This window comes from Coregonus lavaretus (genome assembly GCF_964263955.1).
Source record: "Coregonus lavaretus genome assembly, chromosome: 14".
Lineage (NCBI taxonomy): Eukaryota > Metazoa > Chordata > Actinopteri > Salmoniformes > Salmonidae > Coregonus > Coregonus lavaretus.
This window is the reverse complement of record NC_140001.1, coordinates 20,694,793-20,720,443: the sequence shown is the minus strand read 5'-3', so window position 1 is coordinate 20,720,443 and position 25,651 is coordinate 20,694,793. Positions and strand designations below refer to the sequence as shown.

Sequence of the window (25,651 nt, the reverse complement as noted above, 5' to 3'; positions counted from 1 at the left end):
CAATGCTTACACCTATCCAGTTGTTTCACAAGTGCCTACAGAGAAGGGGTTAGGGTTTGCTTCTGGACAGGCCCTAACTATACTGGCTCATTAAGCAAGCACATGCCCTAAGGATATCCCTTATTGGGCAGTGGTTATGGCGTTCGTCATAGGTGCTGGTGGCCTGGGTTTGAGACCCGCTAGGGGTGTCTCACTACTCTCACATTCTTATCAATATATGTTAATGTTATTATTTGATAAGACCCCTAACTTACACTATATACAAAAGTATGTGGACACCCCTTCAAATTACTGGATTCGGCTGTTTCAGCCACATACATTGCTGACGGGTGTATATAATCGAGCACACAGCCATGCAATCTCCATAAATAAACATTTGCAGTAGAATGGCCTTACTGAAGAGGTCAGTGACTTTCAACATGGCACGGTCATAGGTTGCCACCTTTCCAACAAGTCAGTTTGTCAAATTTCTGCCCTGCTAGAGCTGCCCTGGTCAACTGTAAGTGCTGTTAATGTGAAGTGGAAACGTCTAGGCGCAACAACGGCTCAGCCGCGAAGTGGTTGGCCACACAAGCTTGGTGGAGGAGGAATAATGGTCTGGGGCTGTTTTTCATGGTTTGGGCTACGCCCCCTAGTTCCAGTGAAGGGAAATCTTAACACTACAGCATACAATTACATTCTAGACGATTCTGTGCTTCCAACTTTGTGGCAACAGTTTGGGGAAGGCCCTTTCCTGTTTCAGCATGACAATGCCCCCGTGCACAAAATGAGGGCCATACATAAATGGTTTGACTAGATTGGTGTAGAATAACTTGACTGGCCTGCACAGAGCCCTGACCTCAACCCCAATGAACATCTTTGGAATGAATTGGAACGCCGACTGCGAGTCAGGTCTATTCACCCAACATCAGTGCCTGACCTCACTAATGCTCTTATGGCTGAATGGAAGCAAGCCCCTGCAGCAACGTTCCAACATCTAGTGGAATGCCTTCCCAGAAGAGTGGAGGCTGTTATAGCAGCAAAGGGGACCAACTCCATATTAATGCCCATGATTTTGGAATGAGATGTTCGACGAGCAGATGTCCACATACTTTTGGTCATGTAGTGTATCTAATTAAAATCAGTTTCTCATTGAAAGATGACCACCACCTTTCCAGTACCTCTCATAAATTATCAGTATTAGCTGAGCATCTTGCCATAGTCTTCTTGAAATTATGTGGAAAAATAAACTATTTTGTTATCATAGTGATTCAGCAGTAACATTAAAACAGGGTAAAATGCCCCACCAACATTAGACCACTATACCAAATGCTCTTAAATTGCTGAAATAAGTAAATCAAATCAATGATGAGAGAAGAGTCAGATTAACTGATACCTGACACGGACATGGTGGCGTAGCAGGAAGATCACCGTATTGTGAACCAATAGGTTGTGCGTTCAACTCCCAGGTGAGGATAGGTTGAATAATACTTACTGTATAAATTAACATGCACAATGAAATCATGTGTGTCAAATATGTAAGCTGAGAACACCATGTTAAAAGCACTGTGTGTGAGTATCCCTAATCTTGCCAACAGACAGAGTTATAATCAATAGTTCGCCAATCAGGGCCTTGATTGGCAACAAGATAAGTAATGACAATTTTTGATACAAATGTTCTTGCGACGTTTCCATGAAACGTGTCTAGAGCATTAATAGTTTATGTTCTGAGAACTTGGTAACTTTGTTCTGTGTGTGTTTGGTGGGACGTTGATGGGATATTCTCCTAACCATCAGAACTGGACACATTAATATTCTTGCAACGCTCCCATGAAACGTGTCTAGAACATTAATATCTTAAGTTCTGAGAACATGGTAACCACGTACTATTTGACATTAAGGGAATAGTCTCTTAAACATTCCTAGCACATCACGGGAACATTCCTATGAAAACGTTAGTTAATGACCTATTGAGACTCTTAAGGGAACGTTCTCTAAAGTTGTGGGAACATTTGTTAGCTGGGTAGTCATGTTTAGAGTACATACTCAGACATTAGAGTATCCTGCAGCAATATGGGTCTTCAAAAGACTAGAGAACCTTTTCACATACAGATATGCACTAGAGATATTTACACAAAGAAACACCTGGAACCGGCATACCTCAAATAGCAGAGCCTACTGTACGCCAACCTGCACTGTTCATACTTGTGCACACAGATCATATTCCATGGTTACATGCATCAATGCATTTTAGGCACCAAGCCTCTGGCTGATGGGCACTGTGGTAGAGCATGCCCCCCTCCCCCATGCCAACATTTTATCCTTCAGTCTATTTTCTGAGACAAGATAGCTGACCAGTCAACTGTCACAATTCAGCGGCCCTTGACCTCTGGCACAACCACACTTATTTTGTTTTTACAGATTTAATCAGGTGGCCAGTTCACTAAAGCTGCCCAGATTAGACAGGGTGTTATTGAACAAATAGAGAATACCTCCAGGGCTCATTAGATGCTAAAGCTGCTCTGGGTCAGTGAAAGGACTGATTGTTAACTGAGAGGGAGCCTGCTGTCTCACTTAAGCCGGAGGAAGCCAGGCCTGAGGGAGGGGGAGAGGCGGCTGTGGAATGTCTAACATCACTGTTTGTCAGGGTCCAAGGCCAAATACTCCCTGGGTTACGGCTCACCACCTCCCACCACTCAGTTCCACACTGGCCCTGTAAAGAGACGGCTCTTCACAAACAGGTACGCTCAGTCAGTCTTACTGTGTCCTTCTAGTAAAACCCTATTCCCTGGTCTCTGCAGGGATGCCTCTGATGATGTAGTGCTGCGTAACCCAATCATCCCATCCTCTCCTCTTTCTACTTGTCCCAGTGTACTAGAGATGTCCCCATTTACTACCCTCCCAAAAAGCAAGGGGGATTCTGTAGTACTGTGTGAGTAACCCTAGGTTAGACGAGGCACGTGAACCTTCCAGAGACTCAGACCTGTCTCACGCAGCTCAGATCAGGTGGTGCCCAGCCCCAGGCCCAGAACCATTACTGATGTGGCTGCAGTGCAGCTGAGCCTTCTCCCAGATGTGACTCTTTAACCACATGTGACACACGGTGTCAGTCAGTGTCAGATGGCCTGTCTTACTGGTGTGTTTGTGTGGAGTGTGAAGTCCCCACTCTCCTCTCTGTGTGAATTCCTCAGGAGCCTGTGCGATTGACTCTCCATGCTGGGGAAACACACAGACTGGCTGTCCCTGTGGGCTGAAGCAGCCTTTGTTTATGTCATGACCTGTCATCAGGATAAGTGGTGTGTAGGTGGGCAGCTGGTTGAGAGGACAACATTGCAATCTGTTGAACAGTAATCACATTTTATTTGTCACATGCTTCGTAAACAACGGGTGTGAACTAACAGTGAAATGCTTACTTATGGGCCCTTAACAATGCAGAACGAAAGAAAGATAAATAATATAAAAGTAAAACACGTAATAATAAAAGTAATAATAGATCCACAATGAGTAACAATAACCTGGCTATGTACACGATGTACCAGTACCGAGTCGATATGCAGGGGTGTGAGGTAATTGAGGTAAATATGTACATATAACTAGGAATAAAGTGACATAGTAAACAGTAGTAGCAATGTACAGTGGGGAAAAAAAGTATTTAGTCAGCCACCAATTGTGCAAGTTCTCCCACTTAAAAAGATGAGAGGCCTGTAATTTTCATCATAGGTACACGTCAACTATGACAGACAAAATGAGGAAAATAAATCCAGAAAATCACATTGTAGGATTTTTAATGAATTTATTTGCAAATTGTGGTGGAAAATAAGTATTTGGTCAATAACAAAAGTTTCTCAATACTTTGTTATATACCCTTTGTTGGCAATGACACAGGTCAAACGTTTTCTGTAAGTCTTCACAAGATTTTCACACACTGTTGCTGGTATTTTGGCCCATTCCTCCATGCAGATCTCCTCTAGAGCAGTGATGTTTTGGGGCTGTCGCTGGGCAACACGGACTTTCAACTCCCTCCAAAGATTTTCTATGGGGTTGAGCTCTGGAGACTGGCTAGGCCACTCCAGGACCTTGAAATGCTTCTTACGAAGCCACTCCTTCGTTGCCCGGGCGGTGTGTTTGGGATCATTGTCATGCTGAAAGACCCAGCCACGTTTCGTCTTCAATGCCCTTGCTGATGGAAGGAGGTTTTCACTCAAAATCACGATACATGGCCCCATTCATTCTTTCCTTTACACAGATCAGTTGTCCTGGTCCCTTTGCAGAAAAACAGCCCCAAAGCATGATGTTTCCACCCCCATGCTTCACAGTAGGTATGGTGTTCTTTGGATGCAACTCAGCATTCTTTGTCCTCCAAACATGACGAGTTGAGTTTTTACCAAAAAGTTCTATTTTGGTTTCATCTGACCATATGACATTCTCCCAATCCTGTTCTGGATCATACAAATACACTCTAGCAAACTTCAGACGGGCCTGGACATGTACTGGCTTAAGCAGGGGGACACGTCTAGCACTGCAGGATTTGACTCCCTGGCGGCGTAGTGTGCTACTGATGGTAGGCTTTGTTACTTTGGTCCCAGCTCTCTGCAGGTCATTCACTAGGTCCCCCTGTGTGGTTCTGGGATTTTTGCTCACCATTCTTGTGATCATTTTGACCCCACAGGGTGAGCTCTTGTGTGGAGCCCCAGATCGAGGGAGATTATCAGTGGTCTTGTATGTCTTCCATTTCCTAATAATTGCTCCCACAGTTGATTTCTTCAAACCAAGCTGCTTACCTATTGCAGATTCAGTCTTCCCAGCCTGGTGCAGGTCTACAATTTTGTTTCTGGTGTCCTTTGACAGCTCTTTGGTCTTGGCCATAGTGGAGTTTGGAGTGTGACTGTTTGAGGTTGTGGACAGGTGTCTTTTATACTGATAACAAGTTCAAACAGGTGCCATTAATACAGGTAACGAGTGGAGGACAGAGGAGCCTCTTAAAGAAGTTACAGGTCTGTGAGACAAATCTTGCTTGTAGGTGACCAAATACTTATTTTCCACCATAATTTGCAAATAAATTCATTAAAAATCCTACAATGTGATTTTCTGGATTTTCTTATTTTGTCTGTCATAGTTGACGTGTACCTATGATGAAAATTACAGGCCTCTCATCTTTTTAAGTGGGAGAACTTGCACAATTGGTGGCTGACTAAATACTTTTTTTCCCCACTGTGTGTGTGTGTATATATTTTTTTTATAGCGCCCCTTGTGTGCACATTCGGTAATACCGTATACCCCGATATGGTATGACTGTATGAAAATCTGGATACCGCCCAACACTAGTGGTACTAAATGTTTACGATATTTGCCAACCACACTCTAATTTAGACAGCTGTCCTTACAACTTTGGCAGTTGGTGAGTTTCTGTATGTCAGCAGTGGGCAAGTGTTACCAGACTAGTCATCACCCCTAGGGACCTTTAGTGTTTCTCCCTGTATGCCTACCACTACTGTATGTTTCAGTGGGCCTGCCTTCTGAACTAATGCGAGGGTACTGTCTGTAAATCAGTCCAGTCCTTGTGCTCTTTCTGTGCTCCGTCCACACCCATCCTGTTCTGAGTCTGGGGAGGGGAGCTGCATGACTGACCTCATCGCTTAGGCAACGAACCCTGCCTCACATCCTGAGGAAACATAGGAGAAAACAATGAGCAGAATCGGCGTTCAGGTCCAGGAAATACAGCAGGAGATGCAGGCTCTGCCACCTCTTATGGAAGTTTTTGACCAATAAAAGTTAGTCATGCTCTCTGTCCTATCCACCCCCCCCCCTCTCTTTTGCTTTTATTTCCCCAACTGTTTCTCTCTCTTTCTCTCTCTCTCTCTCTCGACTTGTTTCTTGGCTCTGAAAACAGTGCTGATTATTTTCCTGACGGGTCAGTGTAATGGAGCAGGAATCAGAGTTCCTGCTGGATTCTTCCCACATTACTCAGGCTGGGAATCCCCAGGGCATGTTGTTCAAATAGCTCAGTGTGGAGGATTCCACAGAGCATGGAAAATGGCTGGCTGTTTTTGGAGGTTGGTTGGTGTGATTCAGTGTTGTTGCACAAGCTGAACTTGGAGAAGAGGAACAAGACTGTCTATCCTTGAGGTTTCACACCCCCTCCCCCAACACACACAAACTCACAAGCTCTCTCACTCATCTATTGGTGCGAGTTTGTTCTCAAGGTCTAAATGTGACTGTGTCAAAATGGTCTTTTAGACTTTCCCCTGTCATCTGATTTACTGGTCTGTGGGGAAGTGCTTTTATTTTGGTCCAGCTCGCTCTTCAGGGGAGTGTCATCTTTCGGATATGGGGCTGCTTGGGCGGGTATTTTTGGTGGTGATTATTTTGAAGCCATTGACCCAATCTTGCTTCAATATCTTTCTGTCTTTCTCTGAGACACCACACCACTCTCTCTGTCACTGTGTCCCTACTCCCTTCAGTATGTCTTTACACTCACTGTTCACCCTTCTCTCTCTGTGCTGCATACTCCCTCTCTCCCTACCCTCCTTCCCTATCTGCTATTCTCCTCTTTGGTATTTATCTCTCCACCCTTCTCTGGCCCCGGTCTCTCCTGGTTGATATAAATATCATGTTGGGAAGGCCTGATGGGATAGTGTTTCTTTCTACATGGGGCTCTGGCCAGTTCTGCTCTCTGCCCCCAGCTATAAACAGGTGAGTTGTGGACCCTGGTGGCCCATCACTGTATCCAATGTGTTAAAGATGTGGGAAAGATTAGCTTGCCTGTCTGCCTGCCTGCCTGTTAACCTGGGAAGCATGGCACTCTGGGCCTGCCATGGGTAATAAAAATTGACATCTCTCTTCTCCTGGAATTTCAAGTATGTGGTACTTTGTTGATCTGGCCCTGTTATCTAAATTATATTATAAACTGGGTGATTTGAGCCCTGAATGCTGATTGGCTGACAGCCGTGGTATATCAGACAGTATACCACAGCTATGACAACATTTTATTTTTACTGCTCTAATTACGTTGGTAACCAGTTTATAATAGCAATAAGGCACCTCAGGGGTTTGTGGTATATGGCCAATATACCACGGCTAAAGGCTGTGTCCAGGCACTCCGCGTTGCCGTGGTATATTGGCCATATACCACAAACCCTCGGGCCTTATTGCTTAAACGTAGTACTTTGATTGTTTTGAAACTAAAGACAGAAACATTTTTTTCATTCCTCTCTCATCTGGAACCTAGTTGTAGTGCAACTGATTGAATGATGGTTTCTGTCTTGCCAAATATAGCCTGTATTATAAAACATTGTATTCTGTGTTTTCTCTTTTAATATTTGTTAATTTCATGTAGGTTACATATTACTGATGTTTATAGTCCCTGGGTAAACCAAATCATCCCTCTCTTCCATTCTTGGCCTCCATCTCATGCCTCTCCTCTGCCACCCTCCTCTCTGTATCCCTGGCTGCTTTCTCTCTTGGAGGCGGACAGTGGAATTTGTCGAATTCCCCATGTACCTTCCCGCCAATCAGATAAAAACTGCAGGGCTTTGGTATGGTTAGGAGGAGGGGGCTATGGACAGAGGCAAGAATCTACACGTACCCACCACCCAAAGAATGCACATACAGTATGCACACAACACAAGGCTGTTGGCCTATGTTTGAACATTATGACTTTATGTGAAGATTCTTTCAATGAAAGGGCAGGACAGGAATGACAGGAATGTATTGCAAATCTATTTAGGTCATAGAAGCTACAATAAATAGTCAGATGAACTGATCTCTATGGCATTTAGCCCTGCTTAGAATCCACAAATGGCAGAATAAATGCGTTTCCCATAGAAAACGGTTATATAAATAAAAACAATTCTCAGAAGTAGTCAGTATTTCCTCTGAAAATGATTGGACTTTACCCATCTCATGACCTTTACCCCCCCCCCCCCCCCCGGTATGGAAAAGATAAGTCTGTTACTTGGCTTACAGTACTTCTTTGCATTCTTAATGCCACTAACTCCCCCTAGACCAACTCAGGCCACAGATCCTCTACTCATTGTTCTTAGTTTGTTAACGAACTATTCATTTACAATGAAGGTGGGTAGTGGGTACCAGCTTTGCTGTATGTGATCAAGCTAGCGACACCCTTGAGAGTAGTCTATACATTACCCAAATATCCATGAAACACTTAATCAGATTTGGACTGAGATCTCTGACGGATCAGTACCACAGGGGTTGGCCAGTGTCACAGATGTAGTAGCAGCGGGGGGTAGTCTAGTCGTGCTAGGCAGAGAATAGACATCCCAGTCAGGCAACAGATACTGAGGAACTTGGCGGTGTGTCTGCCATTCCTCACTGCCAGGAGTAAGGTCATGAAGTTCTTCTGTGTACTGTATGTCATACCTGCTTAGCCATGTGCGATTCATTGTTTCAGTAATAACTTCTATGATTGGGAAACCACACCATAATGTGTAAGATATCAATTCAGAAGTGAATGACGGGATAGGGAGATGACAGTGATTTTTCATGAGGCTTTATTGTAAGAGTGATGACGTCAACTTTAGTAAGACCTTGTTCAGCATGTCAGCACCAGGTGCAGCTTATTTTGAGCTGGTAGTTATATTTCAGCATGTTTGCGCAGACTTACTTGCTGAGCTTACAGCTTTAAATAGATTTTGCTCCCATGTGGTTTAACTACATGACTTAAACATCTAGCTACTGGTTGGGGTCTCTATGTGGTCTGAATGAACAGTGGGGGGAGTACTGTGGTAGAGAATAGGTTAAAGTGAAAGCTCTGTTCCTACAGAACAATTGTAACGTAGTCCTATTCAAATTAAGTTGTTATGGATGAACAATAGAGATGTCATTGACATCTAGTTGATGGCAATTTAAAAAATCATTGCAACTAGAGCTAAAATCTTCAGACTGTTTACAGAAGTAGACAGACTTGATTTTTATGAGCGAGAAAGGTAGCCCTGGGGTGAGTTGGAGGGAGGGGAGAGGCTTATTGTAGGGGTTAATATCCAGTGTCTGTCTCTGATGTCCCACCTGCCTCCAAACCACACCCTCAAAAGACAGGCCACTAGCTAGTCCTCTGTCCCTCTCTGGCTGCATACACAGTTGTGCACACTTTTGGGTACTGGATCTGTCAGGTGGCATATCGTGAGTATAGTAAGGGGGCATTTTACCCAGAAAAGCTTGAATATTCTCAGTTAACCTTATGTCATCTTAATTTCGTGTGTCTGTTTTTGCTTTGTTTTTCTTCTTGCAAAGAGGATTTTGTGTGTGTGTGTGACCGAAGAGGTACTTTTGGACTGTGGTCTTAGGTGGAACCTGTAAAAATAATTTGTCTATTTGTTGTTCACCTCATAAGTTTTTTGTAAGGTTGGCATCTTACGGACTGTCCATTTATCAGATAATTTAGTTGAGCCATTTTTAAGGTTCTCTTGATTTGAAGCTTATTTATGTAAATGGACTCGTATGATTGAGAGAAACTGGTCTTATGGGGTGGCTTTTGAATTGACTTGGTTCTGTTATATGGAGTAGACTATAAGGATTCCCTTTGCCACCATCCAGTATGAACAGGAACATTTTAACAGGCTCTGTTTGACTGACTGAGGATGGATGGAGTGGGTGATGTAAGGGTCTATTTTGTTCTGGTGTTCCAGGGGACAGTAATGCTGTACACTCTAGCCCTGGAGGAGATGTATATGATGTCTGTCTGATGCCCACACTCACACAAAGCTTTTTGAAAAGAGCAACAGGTTAAGAAAGGCATTTTTCTGTTAGGAAGATAAACGGACGGACGGACGGAACAAAGACTGATAGCCAGGTACTTACTGACAGCAGCAATATATTTTAGGGCCTGATGGAAAGATTGATGGACTGAAACAGTTGTGGGTTTCACTGGGGATGTTAACCAGACGGGAGTGGGTTTAGAAATTACACTGGGGCTTTGTGAGTCCGTGTCGAGCTGTGATGATGACAGGGCCTAAACTTGGCTCCTGGTGGAGGGGCCCTTGGGAGCAGGCTTTTTTTGGAGTAAGGAGGCTGAGTGACAGGAGGTTGGAATGAGAGGCTGACACATACGCATAGGCATTGTCAGTTTCCAGACACCCGCCTCTCAGTAGACTCCAGCCGGAGAGGCCCATATGCTGGGTGTAGAATGTATAGGTCTCCACACATGTTACGTACTTAGAATTATTTTCAGTCTAATGGAGGCAATATAACTAAATCTGTCATTATAATTCAAACTATTCACATTATTGCTAAGCATAGGCGAAGTTGTGTTGAGTCTTGGTCTGATTTGCTCCAGAAAGAGGGGAAACAAATGTCCACCCTCAATCTTCCAAAAACACATTTTGTATTGATGTAATGATACTGTGGCAGCCTTGGGGTTTGTGTATTTCTGTCTGTAATGTTTATGAGTGAGCGTATGCTGTGTCTAACAATGGAGGCATCTCTTTCCTTCTCAGACGCTTTGTTGGCGGACCTGGAATCCACGACGTCCAACATCTCCAAGCGTCCTGTGTTCCTGTCTGAGGAGACCCCCTACTCCTTCCCCACTGGAGGGAACTCCTACCAGGATGTGTCAGTCCCTCCCCCGGTGCCGCCCCCTCCCTCGGCTGAGGCTCTGAATGGCTCTGTGATAGACTCCCTGGACTCCCACCACTCCTCCCAACAGGTCAGTCATACTGTACCTCAGAACCACAACTCAGACTCACAAATCTCATTAATTAAATGGCTTTTCATTACTAAATGTAGTGAATGTTCTCTTCTCTGCAGTCCTTGGGTTCAGCTCCAAAGAGCTCATGGTCCAAGGACAGTAGCAGCCCGCCCCTGTCCCACATTGAAGAGGACCACGTCTACAGGTAGGCAGGAGGGCCATAGGAACAGATCTCTAGGAAGGGACCCCCACTGGGAGACTACTCTACCGTCTGTCACTGTTTTATACTTGACCACAATTGACACCCATTGTCTCTCTGCCTCTGTCAGTTTCCCCAACAAACAGAAGTCTGCTGACCAGTCTGCGGCTGCCATGAGCTCAGCTCTGGGCAGTAACCTGTCAGAGCTGGACAGGCTGCTCCTGGAGCTCAACGCTGTCCAGCAGAACTCTCCCTCCTTCCCCACCACAGGTACACAGACAGCTAAACACATCCTACATCATTTTTCACTAGGTTTTGGTGTTTATGTTACCTAAGTGGCACTTATCTCAGTCATTCTCTGTGCCATAGGTGGTCTTGTCTTTGCAGTATGTGTTTACTACATGATGCTGTGATGATATCAGAGATATCATGTCCCACTGTCCTTTCTACCCACAGAGGAAACCGCCCCACCCCTGCCGTCCTGCAGCATAACCCACTATGTGCAGGAGAACGGGGGTCCCCCTGACATCATGGTGAGCCCTCCGTCTCAGGAGAAGACCAAACTGAACGGGACCCAGACGGTGGAGGAGGACCGGCCCACTGTGGAGAGTCTGCTGGATGAGCTGGAGGTCTCTGTACCCACTCCCAGGTAAGCAGTTTGGCAGTTACTCCTATTCAAGAATCACAGATGGACAAGGAGGAGTTTGTCATCAGCTTGAATTATAGGATACAAGCTAGCTAGCAATGAGATCATGTTAATCTACTGTAGCCTGGGTTTTGGTGCTCTTACTGATCGCATATTAGGATGAAATGAATAATGACTAGTTTTAGGAGGTCAATGTTGGATTGTGTGTGTGATCATGTTTTTGTTTGTGTATTCTGCAGCCCCAGCCCCTCTGTCCTTCACAGTGAGTTGGACTCTTCCTCTCAGCAGCAGGCCAGAATGTCAGCTTCCTGTGCCACACGTGAACTTGATGAGCTCATGGCCTCCCTTTCCGACTTCAAGGTGTGTGTGTGTGTGTGTGTGTGTGTGTGTGTGTTTCTTACTCTTGTCCTCTTATCACCTCATGAAAAATCCTTTAATAGATTCCTTTAATTCTATATCTATTTTCTGATCTGATTGTTTCTCTTTATCTTCCTCTTCTTGTGGTGTCCCTTTCCTCTCTCCTGCCTGTCCTGTCCTCTAGCCTGTCCTCGGCTCCTTGGGGTCTATGAACTCTGACCTCCAGCTTGATCAGGCAGGAACTTCCCCCAGCATCACTCTGGAGGTCCATCCTCTTCCACGTACCCCCTCCTCCCTCTTAACCTCTCAACCTGCCTGTGACTCTCCTCTCTTCTCTCTACCTGCCTGGGAGCTGCACATAGAGGAGGAATGTGGGGACTCAGGGGGGGCAGTGTCCCCTCCACATCCCTCATTATCAAGCCCTCCCCCAGCAACTGTAACCTCCCAGAGCCCCCTGTCATTTGCAGAGAGTGACCCAGAACCAAATGTGGTCATCGACGTCTCTGCCACCATGCTGTCCTCTCGTCAGAAATCTCTGGTAGTCCTCAACCACTCCAACCCTTCACCTAGCACATACGCCAGTCCTCCTAATGCTGCTAAACCATCACTGAGCTCAGCCAGCGTCACCCTGGACCATAACCTCTTAAAATCCCCTAGTCCCTCTCTAGAACTTGGTACAACTCCCCCTACTGTTACCAAGAGCCCTAGTCCCATAACTGACATTAATCTACGTTTCTCTACTCCAACCACTACCAAGAGTCTTAGTCTTGTTCCTGTCTCTACTTCCAGGACCCCTTCACCTCTCCCTGCTTCTGTCACCAAGTCCCCTACCTCTCCTCTCACTGCTTCTAAAGCCCCCTCACCATCTCTGGTCATGTCTCCCAAGTCTCCCTCTCCCCCAGCTCTCACCAGCCCCAAGATCTCCAGGACAGTGCTGGAGCCAGTCCCTGCAGCTGAGCCCTCTCTGGATGAAGCCCTGGATAAGCTGCTGGCCATGAGTTTCACCAACATGGAGAACAATAGAGTCCCTACTGAGGCACTGCAGCTGAAGGGAGGGGCACCTCAGCTGAAGAGGGAAGTGGTGCATGAGGAGCCCATCATGCCCTTAGACAGAAGGGAGGTGCAGCCAGACACCACCGGGAGTATCCGGGATGGGGCAAGTACCCGTGAGGGGACAATTACCCGTGATGGGTCAGTAATGAGTGGACACATAGATGGCCACAGGGAGCTCATGGACTGGGCTGATGTGGAGCTGAACATGTGTCTCCAAGATGGACTGGATGGTAGTATGACTCCTTATACAGAGAGACCTTATACAGATGGCAGCATGACCCCTATGACTGAGGCCAGCTGGATGGATGACTCCCTGGATGGCTCCTCCTGCCCTGGAACTCCTGATGCTGCCATGGACCTGCCTCTGCTGCAGCCTGCCACCATGGACAGGGTCTCTGCATCTGGACATGTATGGGACTGCCCTCACCACCACACTGTACTGTTCTGCACAAACACGCATAGAAACAACAGAGTTAAATGTTATTCATACAATAACATAAGACATTTTTGCCATCTCAGAAAGTTGTTTGATACCAAAACATCTGTTTGAGAAATGGTGTGTATATATAGATACTGTCCTTACAATCTGCACACCTGGATGTTTGCTGCTACTGCAGTCTCTTATTGTTGACTGCCTGGTAGTGCTGAGCGATTAACCAAAATGTTGTTTATTTTCTGTTTGTTTTTAACAACTAATTGACCAATGTCTGTTCAGTTATTTGAATTCTGTAATTTTTGTTTTCTTTAGCTCGAGGCGCAGTTTCTCTAGAGATAACTCAGATCAAGCCCGAACTGTGTGATGTAGTAGGGAGTTGTAGTTTCCAACAGGCCAATATTCTACATAGTCTGGCACAGAAAACCTGGTAATTAACTACAATGACCATAATCTATTGCGCCCCCGCCTACTTGTCCATTAATAATCAAAACCGAAAACCGTGATTATTTGTTAATGATCGAACCGACCTCAAAAAGCACTAATCGCTCAGCACTACGGCCTGGCTGTGACCTTTGTTGGCATGTCTTGTTAAAACCAAACAATTTGAGTTGTGACTGCATCCTATGACTGCCTCACTTGTTGCATCAGCATGACGCCCCCATCTTGCACAACTATGTTCTGCTTAACGGTCAGATAACATATGGGACTGTGTGATGGGTGGGAGGTGAGATGGGGTCTGAGCATGTAAGACAGCATGGAGTGTGACTCTGAGCTCACTGACACATTCCTTTGGACATGCCTTTACCCTCCGCTGCTACATACCCTTGAGGAGATGGCTGCCTTTGGCTTTGAGTGAACTGGAATGGTGCTTCATCTGAATGGACTGCTTCCTCTGAACTGAACCACTCACCTGGCCTGCGGTATTGTAAATGGATCACAGTGGAGTCCTGATGCTCATTCTCCTTCTAGCTTAAGTCAGTGATTAGGCGCACCAAGGAGACACCCAACGTGCACCCCATGAACCGAGAGGGTCACCCCCGGAGGGGGCGGATGGGCCCCATCATCGTCAACAAGAGCAGCTCACAGGACCGGCTCATAGAGGAGCTGCAGGGGAAGCTGGGGATTGGCCGATTGGCTGACCGCCGGCGCAAGCAGCCAGACGATTGGCTCACTGAGGGCATCATCGTCATGTCCAAGCCACAGCGTTTCCGTGGCGATGGGGCCGCGAATGAGGTGGACAAGGTTGGCCTGGATCCGATCACAACAGGATCACACCATCCCAGATACTATTACACATTTCTCATGATTTCTTTTACCTTTTCAAGTTTCACTTTCCTTTCTTTACCATTAATTTTCTCTCTCACTCTCTGGTTGTCCCCGTCTGTGTGTCTCTCTTCTCCTCAGATCATTATTACCCCAGAGTCACCTATACCTCAGAGGAGGGTCATTTCCCCACCCCAGTCTCCCCCAGCCCCTCGTCACCCTCCTATTATAGAAGAACCCAGGAGACCCCCACCTGTTAAGCAGATCCATGCTCCCCTACCTCCTCCCCCTCCCCCCTGTCCCCCTCCTCAACCTCCTCCACCCCAGGAACCCATCCCTCCCCCACCTCCGCTTGTACAACCCCCACCGGTCCCAGTACAGCAGCCCCCTGCCCCCAAGCCAGAGCCCCCTCTGCCTGCTCCCCCGGCCCCAGCGCCCCCTCCAACGGTGAAGTCTGCACCACCACCACCTCCCCCCAAGGTCCTGGTGTCCATTGGCTGTCAAACAGAATACGATCCAATCTTCCCTCCAATTGAGGCATGGATCTCTCTCTCTCCTTTCTCACTGGCTTCAGTTTCCTTTAGTTCAGCCACAGTTTAGTTATTTGTTTAGATTTATTTTATTTGATGCTCTGGTGTCTGTCCTCTCACTCTCCATCTTTTGACAGATCATGGCCCAGGGGAAAGGTGGCCCAGGAGGCCCCCCAACACAGGTCAACAAGCTGGACAACATGCTCGGCAGCCTGCAGTCTGACCTCCATAAACTGGGTGTGCAGACTGTGGCCAAGGGAGTGTGTGGGGCCTGCTGTAAACCCATCGTGGGACAGGTGAGGGGCTTGGGTGGGCCATAGATCAGACTCTGGTGGCCTTTCTAAGATCATGCTCTTTTTAACTTCAAGTTACTTTCAATTGAATTGCAGAGATTTGTTGGCATGGTAAATGTAAATATACTGTCTGTTTGTCCAGGTGGTTACTGCCATGGGGCGCACGTGGCACCCAGAGCACTTTGTGTGCACACACTGTCAGGAGGAGATAGGCTCCAGAAACTTCTTTGAGCGTGACGGAGCGCCCTACTGTGAGATGGACTACCACAACCTGTTCTCCCCACGCTGCCACTACTGTAACGGACCTATACTAGACGTAAGTAAACACCTGTACTACACTGAACAAAAATATTAACGCAACATGTAAAGTGTTGGTCCCATGTTTCATGAGCTGAAATAGAAGATCCCAGAAATTTTCCATACGCACAAAAAGCTTATTTCTCTCATTGTGTGCACAAATTTGGTTACATCCCTGTTAGTGAGCATTTCTCCTTTGCCAAGATAATCCATCCACCTGACAGGTGTGGCATATCAAGAAGCTGATTAAATGGCATGATCATTACACAGGTGCACCTTGTGCTGGGGACAATAATAGGCCAATCTAAAATGTGCAGTTTTGTCACACAACACAATGCCACAGATGTTTGAAGTGTTGAGGGAGTGTGCAAATGGTATGCTGACTGCAGGAATGTCCACCAAAGCTGTTGCCAGATAATTTAATGTTCATTTCTCTACCATAAGCTGCTTCCAACGTCATTTTAGAGAATCTAACTGGCCTCACAACCGCAGACCATGTGTAACCACGCCAACCCAGAACCTCCACATCCGGCTTCTTCACCTGCGGGATAGTCTGAGGCCAGCCACCCAGACAGCTGATGAAACTGTGGGTTTGCACAACAGAAGACTTTCTGCACAAACTGTCAGAAACCGTCTCAGGGAAGCTTATCTGCATGCTCATCGTCCTCACCAGGGTCTAGACCTGACTGCAGTTCGACATCGGAACCGACTTCAGTGGGCAAATGCTCACCTTCGATGGCCACTGGCACGCTGGAGAAGTGTGCTCTTCACGGATGAATCCCGGTTTCAACTGTACCGGGCAGATGGCGTTGTATGGGCGAGCGGTTTGCTGATGTCAATGTTGTGAACAGAATCCCCATGGTGGCAGTGGGGTTATGGTTTGGCCAGGCATAAGCTACAGACAACAAACACAATTGCATTTTATCGATGGCAATTTGAATGCACAGAGATACCGTGACGAGATCCTGAGGCCTATTGTTGTGCCACTCATCCGCCGCCATCACCTCATGTTTCAGCATGATAATGCACGGCCCCATGTCCCAAGGATCTGTACACAATTCCTGGAAGCTGAAAATGTCCCAGTTCTTCCATGGCCTGCATACTCACCAGACATGTCACCCACTGAGGATGTTTGGGATGCTCTGGATCGACGTGTACAAAAGCGTGTTCCAGTTCCCATCAATATCCAACAACTTCACACAGCCATTGAAGAGGAGTGAGACAACATTCCACAGGCCACAATCAACAGTCTGATCAACTCTATGCAAAGGAGATGTGTTGCACTGCATGAGGCAAATGGTGTTCACACCACATATTGACAGGTTTTCTGATCCATGCCCCTACTTTTTTTTTTAAGGTATCTGTGACTAACAGATGCATATCTGTATTCCCAGTCATGGAAAATCCATAGATTAGGGCCTAATGCATTTATTTCAATTTACTGATTTCTGTATATGAACTGTTTACGGCTGAGACCGCAAGTTTATGTCCCAGATTCCTGATAAGTAGCAGTTAGCTGCTAGCCATCATTAAAACGAAGCAGGCTAACGCTAGCAGTGTTAGCCCACCTCAGTTTTTATCCACGGCTGGGCACAAATGCTTCAGGTGTGAGGTGATTTCCACACAAACACAAGATGAAGATAAGGTGGAACTGGAAAATGGACAGGGATTTGTCTGCCCTAAATGCACCACCATCAAGCAGCTTAGGGAAGAGATCCTCCGGCTGTTAGCTCAGCTGCGAGGAAAGGATAACCTGCTTTCTAAGTACACCCCAAGCAAACCAAATCTCAGTTTTAAATGCCTCCTATAGCAAAGTTGTCGACGAGTCGGGCAGCGTTGATCTGTCCCAATCCAACGGACAGATGTTAAGCTCAACTCTGTGGCCCATGGGAGACTGGACACTCGCAAGGCATAGGAGATTGGGAAGGCAGCTGGCCACCCTTCATCTATCCGAGAAGAGCCGATCCAGCTATCAAACAGCTTTTCCCCGCTTGAGACTGACCTACCAGCCCCGGGAGTCAGCACAGATCCAGCCGGCTCTTTGCCCTAAACGAGTACCTGAAGAAACTTTGCAATGACAGGAATGTCTCTTTTTGTGCCAAAGGGTGCGTTCGTAGATTCACTCTGGAGTGCCAGAGAGCGCTCAGGGCGTTGTCAGATTGTCCGTTTGTAAATTCCGAGCGTTTCCCTCTCGGAGCGTTCAGAGCGCACACTTGACGCTCTGGCTGAGGAGTAGGGTTGATCAGAGCGTTCAGACCTCACAACGGCAGTCAAGCACCCAAGCTAACTGGCTAAAGTTAGCTAGCATGCTAGCTACTTCCAGACATAAATGAGAGAACACCTCACTCTGACAATTATTCTCGCCCTAGCAGAGCTGGTTAGGCTGTTTTCATGTTATCCAGAGCGTTGGTCGTTGGTGACTGTAACTGTGCTGCTGGCAACAATTTAATAAAAAAAATTTGCAGAGGTTTACTGACACCGGCCATATTCAACAGGTGTTGAGTATTCGTAAATTCATCAGTTATTCTGCGCTCTGGCACACTCAAACGAGAGTGCTCTGAAATCAGAGTAGATGGCCAGATCGAATTTACGAACGCACCCACATTTTATTTGCTGTGGGAGTAACCAGCACTTTTTAAAAAGGTGGGATTCACCCTAACCGCAGAGGTTCCAGGATTATTTCCAGCAACATCGCAAACTGTTTTAGAGACTGACGGACAGGGTCAGGTAGTGCTCCAGTTCTCCCTGTCAGAATAAGCAACAGAGGACTTGGAAAGCATATCAACTCCTGTAGAAATGGCACTATGGTTATTGTGAGTAACGTAATTTATGTTCCTTTAACTCCGCCTTCTAGTGAGTTTATTCAAACTGTCATCTCCTACCATTCTGATAGATTGCAGATTGTCAGAAAACGTGGGTGTAACGTTAATCATTTGGTTGTTATTCCATTGGTTACCTCAAGGCAGATGCCCCAGGGGCAGAGTGGCCCATACTCATTGAATATGGCACTTTTAAATGTTAGAGTAATCACAAGTAAAACCTTTCTCGTGAATTACCTCATTACTGAGCGCAAAGTTGATTGCATGTTTCTCACTGAGACATGGCTGTTATCAGACTGTAGTGCCGCTCTTATTGAAGCCTCCCCCCCGGACTACAGCTTTTCATACTCTATCAGAAAAGGGTGAGGGGACAGCCTCTATTTTCACTAATGCTCTCAGCAGTGGTGGAAAAAGTACTCAATTGTCATACTTGAGTAAAAGTAAAGATACCTTAATAGAAAATGACTCAAGTAAAAGTGAAAGTCACCCTGTAAAATACTACATGAGTAAAAGTCTAAAAGTATTTGGTTTTAAATATACTTAAGTATCAAAAGTAAATGGAATTGCTAAAATGTACATAAGTATTAAAAGTACAAGTATAAACCATTTCAAATTCCTTATATTAAGCAAACCAGACGGCACAATTTTCTTTTCTTTTTTTTATTGGCGGATAGCCAGGGGCACACTTCAACACTCTGACATAATTTACAAACGAAGCATTTTGTGTTTAGTGAGTCCGCCAGATCAGAGGCAGTAGGGATGACCAGGGATGTTCTCTTGATAAGTGTGTGAATTGGACCATTTTCCTGTCAAAATGAAACGAGTACTTTTGGGTGTCAGGGAAAATGTATGGAGTAAAAAGTACATTATTTTCTTTAGGAATGTAGTGAAGTAAAAGTTGGCAAAAATATAAATAGTGAAGTACAGATACCCCCAAAAAGTACTTAATTAGTACTTTAAAGTATTTTTGCTTAAGTACTTTACACCACTGGCTCTCAGCTGTAAGGACATTTCGTTTTTGGCGACTTTGGATATTTTGAGCATCATGCTGTACTGTTTAAATGTCAGCCACCAGTGCAGGTCATAACCATGTATAAGCCACCAAAGCACTGCCCCACTTTCTTTACTGATTTATCTGAACTATTGTCTATTGTCCTTGAACTATAAAAAAATCATTGTGTTGGGCGATTTTTTATATTCATTTTGGCAAAGAGACTGACTCCAAGGCCATTGAATTCATGAATCTTTTGAGTTTTATGGACTTCATCCAACATGTTACTGGGCCCACCCATAACCGCGGCCATATTCTGGACCTTGTTATTACCAAGGGGCTTTTTATTGACCTATCCTCTATTGTTGATGTTGCTTTATCTGATCACCACTGTGTATTTTACTACCTTGTAGTTGATAGCACAAGGTAATAGTGACTGCATTATTAAGAAACGCTATCTTACCTCTGAAGTTGCTACAGATTTTATTGAGTGTATGAACAATACTCCACCTATTCTGCCTGCCTCTTGTGATGATTTAGTTGATCACTTTAATAGCAAACTAAGGGCAACCATTGATGCCATAGCTCCAGTAATGTTGAAAAAGGCCACATCCAAACAGAGAGCCCCTTGGATAAGTGAGGAAATGAATCAAATAAAGAGAAATTGCAGAAAGGCAGAGCGGAAATTGAGAAAGTAAAAGTTGCAGGTCCATTATGATATTCTGAGAGAGCAATTTGGGATATATAACAAAGCAAAAATAATTTTTTCTAACCTGATCATCATTAATTAGAATAATTCGAGAGTGCTCTTCTTGACCGTTGATGGCCTGATAAATCCTACCCCTGCAAACCTATGTGAACTTTCTTCCACATCTAAATGTGATGAGTTTGTGGCATATTTCAGAGATAAGATACCCAGCCTAATGTTAGTTATCAGTCAAGCAAGACCTGATGAGAAGTTTGAAATGTGCCCTAGCCTACCACGCAAAGGCAGTATGGATTAGTTTTCCCTGGTTGACACAGACATGCTCAGGAAAGTGATATCACAACTTAAGCCTTCTACCTGCCTTATCGATCCTATCCCCACCACCTTCTTCAAAAAAGTTTTTAATTGCATATCTGAAGAAGTGCAAGCTATTGTTAATCCCTCCCTGTTCCCCACTGCACTAAAAACTGCTATGGTGAAACCCCTTCTGATGAAAAGTAATCTAGATTCTTCATCTCTTAGCAATTATTGGCCAACCTTCCATTCTTAAGCAAAATTCTGGAGAAATTGGTTTTCAAACAGCTAAATTATTTTTTAAAGTGCCAACTCTATTTTTGAAAAATTCCAATCTGGTTTTCGTGCCCAACAAAGCACAGAGACCGCCTTAGTTAGTGGTAAATGATCTTAGAGCCAACACAGATGTCAAACAGCTCTCTGTCCTTGTACTCTTAGATTTAAATGCTGTATTTGACACTGTTGACCATGATGTTCTTCTGGACAGACTGGCGAGGTGGGTTGGCCTCTCCGGTCCAGTTCAAAATTGGTTTAAGACCTATTTAACGGGTCGAGAGTTTATTTTTTTTGTCACCCTTGGTGAACATAACTCAGAGAAAATAAATATTACATGTGGCGTTCCACAAGGTTTGATTTTGGGTCCGGTACTGTTCAGTTTATATATGTTATCCCTTGCCAGCGTTATCAGAAAGCACAGCATTGATTTTCACTGCTACGCAGACGATACACAACTTTACATTTCTGTGTCACCAGAGGGTTTTAGCTCCACAGATAAATTATTAGACTGTATTAGTGATTTAAATACTTGGATGGCTCACAACTTCCTCCAACTAAATCAAGACAAGACTGAGGTACTTATTGTTGGAGCCAAAGAACAGAGCGAATCTAGCCGCACATTTTAATTCACGGGCAATAAAGATAAAACACCAGGTAAAAAACCCTAGGTGTTATTTTAGATTCTGAACTAAATTTCTAATCACACATTAGGAATGTGACCAAAATAGCTTTTTACCACCTGAGGAACGTTGCAAGGTGCAGACATTTCTCTCTGACTGATACAGAGACTCATCCATGCTTTTATTACAAGCAGTCTTGACTACTGTAATGCTCTCCTGTCTGGTCTACCCAAGAAAGCCATTGGTCAACTGCAAAATGCTGCAGCACGGGTACTGACCAAGACCAGACGGAGAGCACACATTACACCGGTTTTAAGGTCTCTGCACTGGCTGCCTGTGAGTTTTAGAATTAATTTTAAGGTTCTTCTATTGGTTTTTAAATCAATCCACAATTGTGCACCCCAATAAATGTCAGACATGCTTTTAAGTTATGTACCTAGTAGGTCCCTCCGGTCCTCTGGCACTGGCCTTTTAACTATCCCAAAGCCTAGGACCAAGAGGCAGGGAGAGGCAGCCTTTAGTTATAATGCCCCCGGCTTCTGGAATAGCCTGCCAAAGAACCTGAGGGGGGCCGAAACTGTGGACATATTTAAAAGAGATCTTAAAACACATATTTTTAGCTTTGCTTTTCCTTAGGTTGCTTTTTAGTTGTTCAGTTTGTCATTCTTTTGCGTTTTATCTTATGTTTGTGTAGTAAATATTTCAGCTTTTATTTTAATTGTTTATTACATTTTTCCTGTAAAGCACATTGCGTTGCATTCCATGTCTGAAATGTGCTGTATAAATAAAGCTTGATTTGATTTGTTCAGTGTATATTATTACTACATAGGCAGTTCAGTGTCAGCTAGCATAGAGTTACTGTTCCTATGTTTATGTTTACAGAAAGTTGTGACCGCGTTGGACAGGACATGGCATCCTGAACACTTCTTCTGTGCTCAGTGTGGATCATTCTTTGGCCCAGAGGGTGAGTTTTACCCATTCTTGGAGCTCACTTGAAATGACCATTTCTATAGTGAGGTGCAGAACTCATGATCTGTATGTGTCTTCTGAAGGCTTCCATGAGAAGGACGGGAAGGCGTACTGTAGGAAGGACTACTTTGACATGTTTGCACCTAAATGTGGCGGCTGTGCCCGAGCCATCCTGGAGAACTACATCTCTGCGCTGAACTCCCTTTGGCATCCAGAGTGCTTTGTATGCAGGGTCTGTAATCAGCCTATTTCACTTTCTATAAGGGCATTCATGTTGAAGTGTCCTGACTTGTACTTACTCATTACTCTCCCCTCTCCCTCTGTTTGGGTATGCAGGAGTGCTTCACCCCTTTTGTGAATGGGAGTTTCTTTGAGCATGATGGGCAGCCCTACTGTGAGGTGCACTACCACGAGCACCGCGGCTCCCTCTGCTCTGGCTGCCAGAAGCCCATCACCGGCCGCTGCATCACGGCCATGGCCAAGAAGTTCCACCCGGAGCACTTTGTCTGTGCCTTCTGCCTCAAGCAGCTCAACAAGGGCACCTTCAAGGATCAGAACGACAAGCCCTACTGCCAAGGCTGCTTTGTGAAGCTCTTCAGTTAGGGAGTGGATTTTCTATGCCTGGAGGTGTGTGTGTGTGTGTGTGTGTGGCTCACAAGCGTGTATCGGGAAGTGTCTGTGTAGCTCTGGTAGTGTGTGCAAATCAGATTGTGTGTGTGTTTCAATCGTTTTAGAGGGATGTCTGTATACTGCTGGTGTGTATGGCGAAAGTGTGTGTGTGTATGTGTGTGTGTTTCAGGTAGTATGTGTGAGAGATTCCAGCATTCTCCTTTCAGCCCTTGAAGTGTAATGGACAATCTCACCAGGTCTATGCCTGTGCTCTCTCTGTGATGCTCAGAATAGTGTGTGATTTCAAGCCCAAATAGTTTTGCCACTGTTTTTGCAGTCAGTGTAAATGCTTGCTGAACATTGTAAGAACACATGGAATACGTACATGGAAGTGTGTTTGAGGTTGCTGCTCACTGGTTGAGTGTGTCTCTTGGAAACCATTTGAAATGTGTCATGTTATTAGATCAGGGAGCAGTTGACCTGTCATTGTTTAGTTTTTATATCAGCTGAGGCCTTTTTTCAACTGCTAAAGCAAAGGCCTTGGTGACATTTCTTTCTCTTGCTGTCCGAGTAACAGAGAACAGATGGATATAATGATGTCATTGTAGCTTTGACTGGAAATAGGCTGTGGGTCAGTCATTATTTTAGTCGTGTCATCAGACCCTTGTGGACTCATTTTCACAAACACGGCCTTGTGACACACAATCATTAACACCTCCACACAAGCATTTTGTGTTTTTGACAAACATACTAATGCTGACATGTTACAATTTGATTTTATGTGTAGGAACATTTCTATAAAATGTATGTGAGAAAGATATTAATTTACAACAAATAATATTTGACTCCCTGTTTGGAAAATAGGAGTCACATATAAGGACAAATGGGCAGATGGTTAATATTGTTACTTTGTCACCTTCTCTACTGCCTACTCAGTCCTTTAGAGCTTAACCCTTAGTTGGACTGGTTTGGAGTTTCCTTTCTGTTCAGAAAGTGCTCATGCAGTATAAAAGAGCATGCCATGATAAACAATTGAATTTATTCTGCAGACAGGAAACGGTTACATTTTACTGTGAGAATATTGTATACAAAGCGCTGGTCAGTTAATAGTTTGAATAACCACTCATTAAGAGATATCCTCTAAGAAATGTCATAGCAGAGATGCATTTCTATTTTTCAATATCTGTGACATTGCTGAGCCAATGTGAAGTTACTGTGCATTGAGTTTCACTTTTTGTAAAATAAATAGAAAAATACTGCACAAGGTTAACCCCTTATGTACGTACACACAGATTATATGCAAACAATACTGTGTGCAACTGTAAACATTTAACTCGACAACCCCTTGACTCTATCCAAGTGTGTGCTTTCAAGGAATAGGCCTATCTATTTTTGTGCCAATATCAATGCAATGTATTTTACACTGGGGAGACCAGCAAGGTATCCTACTGTTTATAGACTGGGAGTCTCGGACTATCTCTTCAGATTTCTGTCAGTGTGAGTCCACTGGATAATGTGTGTTGATATTGGTCTGATAGTGGTCTCTGAGAGTGTGCACTGTGCAGGATCTGCTGTACACCAGTTGGGTTTGTGGGCTTGTATTCTTATCTATCATGTAATTTTATTGGGCCTGTATCTTGTTCAGGGATTTACACCCAGAGCCTGTAAATCTCTGTTCATAATGTTTTATTTAAATCATTTAACCATTTGTCTACTCAGAATCATGCTGTTATTTAACCAACATAACTTTTTTCTTGAAATTGTGTCCCTTGTCACCTTTTCTCCTTTTCATTTGTGATGTCATAGTACTGAATACTGATCCAACTCATTTCATAGGCTATGCTAAAAAAAAAAGAATCTACCCAAGTGTGTATTATTTGTGATCATGTTTTCCTTTGGAGAAACAAAGGCAATTATGCCTATTTATCTAGGAATGGATTCTGCACACTCTATTGGACCACACTATCCATCTGTGACTGTGGTGAAATCTAGAGTAGAATGTGATGGCATTATGTTCATAACAATGGTGGGGTAAAACTTTTTTGGCAGTGATATTGTGGTGTGAGGAAAGCATGAAGTACAGACTAAGTTATGCCCTAGAAGCAGCTTGTTTCTCATTCAGTTTGTCCCTGGCCTTGACATGAGAAACACTCTATTCACGCCACTTCGATACAGCAACAACCAGAAGTGACTTTTTCATAGCAGATCAGGTAAAGGGTTAGCGAAAATGCTATCCTAACCGGCTACAAAAACCACTTCCGGTTGTTGCTGTATCGAAGTGGTGTGGAAAGTGTGTCCCGTGGAGTGAAATCATACAGGTGGTGGATCTTTTGATGGTCCTTGCTATCCGGAATCTTTGGGACGTCCCAACTCTGACGTTACCCCATTGAAGTTGAAATGTAAAATGGTTAAGGCTAGGGTAGGGACGTTCCAGGGATCCCTGATGGCAGTAAGCATATTTTGAAACTCATCTTTGCAAAAAATACACAACCTAGTTAACTCTGCATATACTATTGTAGAAGGTAAATCTCAATTGATTCCTTGTCTAAACTTTCCACACACCAAGGGCAAAAGAGTAGGCTAGGGTTATGTCAAGGCGGGACACACTCTTTTGATGCCACTTCAATACGGCTTCGATACAGCTTCGACCGGAAGTGATTTCCGTAGTAGGT

The 25,651-nt window shown here is 44.7% G+C and overlaps 1 protein-coding gene across 1 annotated transcript in view; it reads left to right on the top strand.

Moving 5' to 3' along the window:
• LOC311141799 (paxillin-like) overlaps positions 1-24,850 on the top strand; it is a 30,392-nt gene extending 5,542 nt beyond the window's left edge. Inside the window, exons 2-11 of the mRNA XM_084177264.1 lie at positions 10,431-10,639; positions 10,741-10,826; positions 10,951-11,090; positions 11,277-11,469; positions 11,706-11,826; positions 15,243-15,401; positions 15,541-15,714; positions 22,284-22,365; positions 22,454-22,602; positions 22,707-24,850. Coding sequence (XP_084033390.1) covers positions 10,431-10,639; positions 10,741-10,826; positions 10,951-11,090; positions 11,277-11,469; positions 11,706-11,826; positions 15,243-15,401; positions 15,541-15,714; positions 22,284-22,365; positions 22,454-22,602; positions 22,707-22,973 — 1,580 coding nt within the window. The 3' untranslated portion in view covers positions 22,974-24,850. The remainder of the gene's footprint in view (positions 1-10,430; positions 10,640-10,740; positions 10,827-10,950; positions 11,091-11,276; positions 11,470-11,705; positions 11,827-15,242; positions 15,402-15,540; positions 15,715-22,283; positions 22,366-22,453; positions 22,603-22,706) is intronic.
• The last annotated feature ends 801 nt before the right edge of the window (positions 24,851-25,651 follow it).